The sequence below is a fragment of the Echinops telfairi genome, unplaced genomic scaffold, assembly GCF_000313985.2.
Source record: "Echinops telfairi isolate 266 unplaced genomic scaffold, ASM31398v2 ScPeMD7_7421;HRSCAF=8459, whole genome shotgun sequence".
Lineage (NCBI taxonomy): Eukaryota > Metazoa > Chordata > Mammalia > Afrosoricida > Tenrecidae > Echinops > Echinops telfairi.
The window spans coordinates 11,506,263-11,515,072 of record NW_022111321.1 but is presented as its reverse complement, the minus strand read 5'-3'; the positions used below and the strand labels follow the sequence as shown (position 1 = coordinate 11,515,072).

At 40.4% G+C, this 8,810-nt stretch overlaps 1 protein-coding gene across 1 annotated transcript in view; it reads right to left on the bottom strand.

Moving 5' to 3' along the window:
• The window catches only part of YAP1 (Yes1 associated transcriptional regulator), a 134,320-nt gene that overhangs the window by 59,283 nt on the left and 66,227 nt on the right, over positions 1 to 8,810 (bottom strand). Inside the window, exon 3 of the mRNA XM_004709011.2 lies at positions 4,703 to 4,818. Within this exon, the coding sequence (XP_004709068.2) occupies positions 4,703 to 4,818 (116 nt within the window). The remainder of the gene's footprint in view (positions 1 to 4,702; positions 4,819 to 8,810) is intronic.

Below are 8,810 nucleotides of genomic sequence, written 5' to 3'. Positions count from 1 at the left end.
TGTTTGAGCCCATTGTTGCTGCGAGTCAATTCATCACATCAAGAGCCTTCCTCGTTTTCCCTACCCCTCCATTTTACCACGCATGGTGTCATTAAATTAAGGTCTCGCCTAACAACTAGTCCAAAGTATGTGAGACGATGTCTCACCATCCTTGCCTCTAAGCAGCATTCTGGCTGTACTTCTTCCAAGACATATCTGCTTATTCTTTTGGCAGTTCTGGTACTTCCAAGACTCAGAGTTCAAATAGATCGATTTTCCTTTGGTCTCCTTCATGACTTTATTGTCGCATACTCTACTGCAGGACTTAGGAACCCTGTTACCCAACCTGAACCCTAGTTTCTATCACTTGGCAGTTGTGTTATACGGACGTGTAATTTATCTTTTCTCCTATGTGCGGAATGGCCATCATGAGCCTTAATGGGGCAGTATACAAAATTATCTCTGCCTATTGCTTGGCACTTAATAGGGCAATTATTATTACAATACCATACCTTCTACCAGGGAACCCTGGTTGTGTAGTGAGTTACATGTTGAGCTGCTAACTACAAGGTCAGCAGTTGAAAGCTACCAGCTGCTTCTTAGGAGAAAGATGAGACTCTCTACTCCAATAAAGATTTATAGTCTCGCCAGGGGCTTAAGTGGAGAGCAAATGCTTTGAGAATGATGAGGGCAATGAATGTATAAATGTACTTTACACAACTGATGTATGTATGGATTGTGATAAGAGTTCTATGAGCCTCTAATAAAACAATTAAAGAAAAAGATTTATAGTCTCAAAAACCCACAGGGGCAATTTTACACTGCTGGACAGGGTCACACGGGTTAGAATGGGCTCAATGGCAATGTAGCATATTCCTTTTCCAACACTTGAATATGCAAATCTGCTTAGGGTATGCCTTTTGCATGTTAGGCTCTTTCATTATTCTCTATCCCTAACCCCTCTCTTACTTTTCTTTATCTTATTCTGTTAAGAGTTGTACTTCTTGTCATCCCCCTGAAACTGCCTATCTAGCCACCTCCATACTAAATACTTAAATATCCCAACTAAATTATTTGCAGGAAAAAACACGCTTTATATTTCTTAAAACAGAACAGAAATAAAACAGTTATTATTTAAATTCATCAAAACCAATTCAACATATACACAAACATTTTAGTATCTTTTAAATACACTTTTTGAAGCTTCCTTGTACACGACAGGTTTTATTATTTTTATTTGGCAACTTGTTAATTGAAGTAATAATTACCAAGTAAAAGTATTAGTAAATAAATACTTCAAGATTTAAATTAAACTGTCACATATAAAACTCCAGATCCTGAGAATACTCATACTCTAATAAGCTATGGTAAGTTGGAAAATTTAAGGACTAATTTTTTTTCTTAAGAAATTTAAACCGTTTATGACAAGAAAATCTCAGCCATAAATCTTTTGCAGCTCTTCGTCATCTATAGCTCTTAGCTCTTTAAAATCCAAGTGTGCGGCCTGCCCAAGTTAAAAACCAGACAGTTCTGAACACTTTATCACACTTGACTCATCTTCACAGCAGAAGGGCATTTCAAAATCTGTGATGTCTTCTCATCGAGGAGCCCTTCTGCCAACTAATTTGGGCACTCCCTGGCCCAAAACACTCCCTTTCCTAACTGCTACGACTTAAGAAACTCTATGGTACAGTTATTAATCTTACGTCAGTCCGTTTGTTGGACAAGGAAGGTAGTAAATGGGCTGTGATGGAGAAGTCATTAAGGCAACCAAGGCTGCCACTGACCACGGTTGCCATCTATGACCTGAACCTGGGCACTCAGCAGTGGGAATGAGAGAGAAAGAGAGAGAGAAAGAGGGGAGGTGGGGGAGGGAGAGAGAGTGAGTGTCTGTGTTGCAGGACTGGTACAAAGGACAAACAGGACTGCTCAGTACAAATGTTTATTCCCTATGATTGGGGGGTGGGGGGTAGGGGTAGTGTTTGCATATTCTATTTTTAAAATATGTACAAAAGTACAAGGGGGCTTCAAAAACCTTGTGGAAAACCCGGATTATCTTTTTAATCCCATTTCCCACAAACTTTTTGAAGCTTCTGGTACTAATAAGTTCCTTCCTTATGGCTAAGGTCCCAATCAGCGGAGGTGAAGAAAGTCAGATAGTATCTAACAAAGCAGGAAAGAAGGAAAGAGATCCAAAATAGATTAGATGTGCGCATACTAATGGCCAAAGACCAGATGACATCAAGAACACAAAAGGTCATTAAAAAGACAGGAAAGAGAGAACAAAATTCTGAAACTTGCTCTTGAATGTAAAGTAGCTAAAGCAAAATGAATAATGATGTACGAGAGCTGAGCAGATTTCAAAGGATGTACTTCTTGCTCAAGTAAAGGATTATAATGACATGCGGAAAGACCTGAAGTTAAAAAACATAAAAAAGAGAATGAACATATTCAGCATTTCTCAAACTGAAATAACTACAGAAAAATTCCAATTGCAAGTTGCAATACTGGAAGATTCTATGGGCAAGATGTTAAATGACATGAGAGGCATCAAAAGAAGAACAAGAGTCCCTGTACCAAAATGAAATGGTCAATATTCCAAACCATTTCATGGGGTACCATATGATCAAAACCAATTACCAAAGAAGAAACGCACACTATACTGAAGACTTAAGCAAAAAACAAAGCCCCAGGAACTGACACAATACCAAGGGAGATGTTTCAACCAAGGATGCACCACTGGAAGCTCTCTCATTCTCTTCCAAGAAGCTTGGGAGACAACCACCTGGCCACCTCACTGAAAAAATCCCTGTGTGTGCCCAAATTTCAAAGGAAGATACAGAATTAAACAATACCACCAATAACATAAACAAATCACGTTCAAAAATAGTTGAAGTGGTATATCAACCCAGAACGGCTAGAAATTCAAGCCAGATCCAAAGAGGATGCAGAATGAGGGATACAGTGCTGACCTTAAGTGGGTTTTGGCAGAAAGCAGACAACAGCAAAAAAGATGGTCACCTATGTTTCAATGACTGTCCAACGGCATTCAACATAAAAATCTACGGATAGCATTAAGGAGAATAAAATTCCATACACTATGTACAGAGAACCTGTACATAGACCACAGAGCAGTCACTGCAACAGAACAAGGGGACGATACCGCATGGTTTAAAACCAGGAAAGGTGTGCGTCCGTTGTAGCCTTTCACCACACTTCTTCAACCGGTATGCTGACCATACAAGCTGAGAAACCGGACTGTGTGAAGAAGAGCGTGACATCAGGACTACAGAAAGGTTTGTCAACAACCTAACAGCTGCAAAGGACCCCCTGCTTGCTGAAAGTGAAGAGTGCTATCAGTAAGAAGCACTTACTGGTAACAAACTAAGGCGATAGCCTTCGCTATAGATTATACCTCAACATAAAGAAGACAAAAAGTTCTCCTAACTGGACCAGTAATTATTTAATTTTTCCTGGAGTCACAATCAATACCCATAGAACTAGCAGTCGAGAAACCAAATGATGGGCATTCTATCAGGCAAATCTGCTGGCTGGGACTTCTTTGACGTGTTAAAGGGCAACTACGTCACTTTGAGGACCAGGGTAGCCAGACCCAAGCCATGATGTTTGAACTGTTTCACATATATGTGACAAGCTGAACAATTAATAAAGAAGACCAGAGAAGAACTGTGTTTGAGCTGCAGTACTGATGACTACTGAATGAACCCTGTACTTCCAAAGCGAAGATCACATCGGCTTTACGAGAAGTGTGGCCTGGCTAGCTTTTGTCTGATGCAGTGTGAACACTTTATCAGGAGAAACCAATCTTGGCAACAGGACATCAGTGACAGAGATCAGAAAGTCTCCCCATGACATGGATTCACATAGCAGCTACAAGCATGGGCTCTAATGGAAAAACGGTGTTGTGGATGCCCTACACTCGCTAGTGTTTTAATCTATTGTACATGGGGTCCCTGAGAGTCAGAACTCACTGAAGGGCACCTGACAACAACTACAATGAAGTAGAATGAAGTAAACTTTTCATCAGTACCTACTCTGTCCTAGTACTGCAAAAAAATCTCCTCGTTCATTTCCTTGAACATTTCCATCCTACTGTAAGGGGCATTGTGAATGCCATCCTAGCATCGTCCACTTGGCAGATGAGGAAAACAACAGGGTGTTTTTTTTAATAGTTAGCCAAATACTAGGCAGAAAAAATTATATTACACTACAGTTTATCTTTTGTGAAAATGGTAAGATATAAATGTTCAACATCAGTGCTGGATCTGAGAATAAGACTATACTTCAATTATTCTCAGGGTAGACTGAATGTCTGCTTCAGAAGATGGGTTAAAAATTTCTTAGCTCGGTTTTCTCCTCAAACCACAGAAGAACACGGGAAGCTTCAACTCTAAAGTATTAGACACAAGAAGGCCCCAAAACGCCACCATGTGTCAATAGGAAGCAAGCTAGTTCGTTGCTTCAGAACGGAAGCATTAAGAAGTGCTAGCTTTTACTTACTGTCCCCTTTATGTATTAGCAACTAAACAAGGTAGCACATAGAACCTTGTTTGGGAATAAAACGCATCCCACAGGAAACGGGATAAAAAATAAACATCACCCATGCTCCAGTTTCCTTCAAAGCATAATTACTATTTTCCAGGAAAACCTTACCAATGCATAAGGATTACTCTCTGAGCTCTAATGATCGTGTCTCGCTCACCTGGAGCCGTGTTGATCATGCTCTGCTGCACTGGTGGGCTGGTGGGGGCTGTGACGCTCATCTGTGACAGCATGGCCTTCCTGGGGTCCTGCCATGTTGTTGTCTGGTCGATGTGACTGAGATAACAAAGGGGAAGAAGCACAATTGCATTAGCTGTAAGAAATAATGGGCATAAACACGTTATGTAGAAACGTCCAGTCATGTCATCTCCATGCTCACACCTCTAACTCTATCACACGTTTTCTTACTTAAATGCTCAACCTTCTCCTTTTAGACCCCAAAACTGCAAGGTTTGAAAAGTTGTGCCTGAAATTTCACATGAAGGGAAATAATTTTCACCCAGAAGGTAATGATGGGTTTTAGTTGGCAAGCAGTTTCCCCTAATGAAATACTGCTCAGTGCCTCACTCCCATAACTGGATCATCACAGTGATCCCCTGGCTGGGTTTTGAAAGTAGAGTACCAGGTTTTTCTTCCTGGTCCATCTTCGTCGGGATGCTCTGCTGAAATCTGTGCAGTACTGTAGCAACACTCAAACCTCTTATGACAATAGGCAGTTGCTGCACAACACGTGCAGTGGCCAGAAAGGGAACTGGGGTTTTCGGCAGAGGAATGGATTACGCCTACTCAGAGCAACCCTACAAGACAGAGAACTATCCCTGACTGCTCCATCTTTCTTCTGCTTAATTACTACCCACTTTTACTTCAAAGATAACATGCAGTTTTAAAATTAATCATCTAAAGCAAAAGTCGCATGACTAAGTCTAAAGATGAACAAGGAAGTCATCCATTTTTGTCTCCTAGAGATAAGAGAGAGTCCAGGAATGGCCCAAACCATTAAGTACTGCAAACCATTAAGATTGAGTTTACCCAGAGGCTCATTGGAAGAAAGATCTGATGGTCTACTTTCACAAAACCAGCCGTGAGAAAACAAACCAAACCCACAGAGCACAGTTCTCCGCTGACAGATGGGATCCCCATGAGGTGCAACTGACTTGACTGTAGCTGGGTTTTCTTTCTTTCGAGAGATAAAGATACCAATTCATACACAACTTTAGGTCTGCAACAATCTTGACGCAGACACAAAAAGATGAAAAAAGTCAGATGTAGTCCAGAGACAGAATAGAATAAAAACTTCCCCCTCTAAATTTGCATCCTTCTGAGATTCTCTTCTTACAGAAAGGTTCTCACATTTTCTAAATATTAGCTAACTACAAACTATCTTATATCAGTATGCATATGGATTTCTTCATCTATAAAATTGAGGATTGAAAACTACACACGCAATGAACAAACGGCTACAGGTACTTGAACATTCGATAAATATTAAGTTTTCTTCCTTCAGCAAGATTTGCTTCTGTGAAACCCAAACCAAAAAAGACTAAACATGAAACTACCTTTAAAATTAATCCTATCAGAGCAGTACAGGAAGATTTATGCATACACTTTTCTTCAGTATCATTTGTAACAGCAAAAATGCGAACGCTAGCTAACACTACTAATAGAAGACTGGTTAAATAAACGTGGTTACACAAGGGGGCTTCGAAAAGTTTGTGGGAAAATTCCATTGTCTTTTAACTACATTTTTTTCCCACAAGTCTAGAAAGAAGGGGCTTTCTACTCCCACAAAAAGTGATCGTCTCAAAACCCCCCCGGGGCAGTTCTACCCTGTCCAGATGGGTCACTATAAGTTGACTGGATGGCAGCAAATTCCTCTGTTTTTATTTTGTTGTTTATATATGATAGAATATTATGCTGTAGTTGAAAATACTTTATACTTAATAACACAGAACGTACTCACAATAAAGTTTCTAAATGGGAGTTGTTGTTTTGAAAGTAGAGTACCAAGTAAAGTAGGCATAGGTTGACTGAGAAAGAGCTATCACTGTAAGTTGGGAGTAGACTGCAGTAGATGAGAATGGGTCTATGGGAAGGACTGACATTAAGATGTTTGGGTTTGTTTGTTTTTTTAATCATTATATCGGGGGCTCATACAACTCTTATCATAATCAATCCATCCATCCACTGTGTCAAGCACATTTGTACATTTGTTGCCATCATCATTCTCAAAGCATTTCTTTCTATTTGAGCCCTTAGTATCAGCTTCTCATTTTCCCCCTCCCTCCTCCCTCATGAACCCTTGATAATTTATAAATTATTATTATTTTTTCATGTCTTACACTGACCGATGTCTCCCTTCACCCACTTTCTGTTGTCCATCCCCCTTGATATAGGTAGATCATTTCTCCCCCCACCTTCCCCTTCCCCTCCTGGTATGGCTACTCTCAATATTGGTCCTGAGGGCTTTATCTGTCCTGGATTCCCTGTGTTTCCATCTCTTATCTGTACCCGTGTACATGCTCTGGTCTAGCCGGATTTGTAAGGTAGAATTGAGGTCATGACAGTTGGGGGGGGGAGGGGGCCTTAATAGCTCCGATGAGACATTAAGATGTTTTAACAGGGTCCACTTGCAGCTGACTTGGGTTTGTCAAAATCACAGAAGAGCTCTGCTTTCCTTGATTTCCCTATTCCTGGATCATGAACTAACTTTTACTTTGGAAATTGGGGACAGGAGAGGAAAATATGGGTTATTTTAAAAAAGGACCTTCCAAACCAAAAAGATTTTTGGTGCACGTATTGAAAGCTCTAATCTAAGTTCTTTCTTCCTGAATCACCTCATGATAAATGCCATTTAAACAGTAAGGAAATGACATCCTGTCATTAATTCTCCTGGAATGGAACTAGAATGCTATATCAATAATTATATCTTATCAGCAATGCAATTTAAAAGGATCACAAACTCTGCTGGAGTGGACCTTTACAATCTACTGGAGATGGGAGTCCCTTAAACCTCTAGGCAAGCAGGAAGGAGGTTACAAACAGGACGAAGAATGTCTGCAGTAACCACTGGACGACATAACTTGGATAATCACCCATCTTCTGCATCTCGCCCGTTCATAAAGAAGAGAAATTCACTGGCTTTTAGATAGGGTGCCCTGCACTGTCCAGTATGGGGGCAGTGACACCACACTGTGACAACAGAAGGGTCCCACCAGTTCAATACATGTACCACCTCCTGGGATCTTATTTGAGCAAGTTGCATACGAACAAGTTGCCAACTTCTATTCCCTGCTCCCAGGATGATGAGCCAAGGGCAGCAGACAAAAAGGAGGGGATGCTGGAGAAGTGGGGCTGGAAAATCTGGTGTTGGAATTGGTACAAGCAGAGACGGACCAGTCCAAATCCCCCTCCTTCCCTGACCTAAGAACAGCAATCACAATGGTTCTCATTCACTTCTCAAAACAATCTCCTGTGATGAATCAGGCCACAGAGGCTGGGAAAACAGGGTGAGTGGCCTTCAGCAACACATCTATAAGAGTGTTAGCTGCCGTCTCAGTGCCCCTTTCACTATATCAGTCTCTAAACAGGAAACTATTTTCCAAGGTGATTATCGGCCATTTTACCAGGTAATTTTTACAAATAATATCATTTGAAAACAGAATCATAAGATTTGACCAACCGTTTCCTACAACATAAGAATATAGTGGTAATGGTACGTCGAAAGATAGAAGTTTTAATAATAGTAAACCTATTCTTAACATAAGTTACTTTAAATAAAAATTTTATGAAATAATTAGCATTCTCGGCTACAATATTAAAAATCTGGTTGTTGTTGGGGTCCCCCCACCTAAAATATTTATTACATTTTCTTCTACAGGTAATTTTTTTGTTGTTTTGGAAAAGCAACAAAGGGCCCCAAAAGTACCTAATTTTTACTTAACCTTTTAAATACCTAAATCTGTAGGGATAACCCTACCCCCACCCTCACCTTTCCCCTTTAAAGGCCTTCTTTGGAGAACAGCTAGGAAAACCGGCAGATATCACCATTCTGGTGATGACCAGTTGGACCTTGGTGACAGGTCATGTTACCAATCTGTTCTGCCTTTGGTGAATTCAGTGTGATCCTTTTCACGAACTTCCTAGGGTGGTGGAGATTAAATTCAATAACATACAAAACACCAAGTAGGACTGCAGCTCTTGGTACACAAAAGGCTTTCAAACATGTGCCCTGACTTCCTTCCTGTTCTGGTCCAAAGTTTAAAACAACA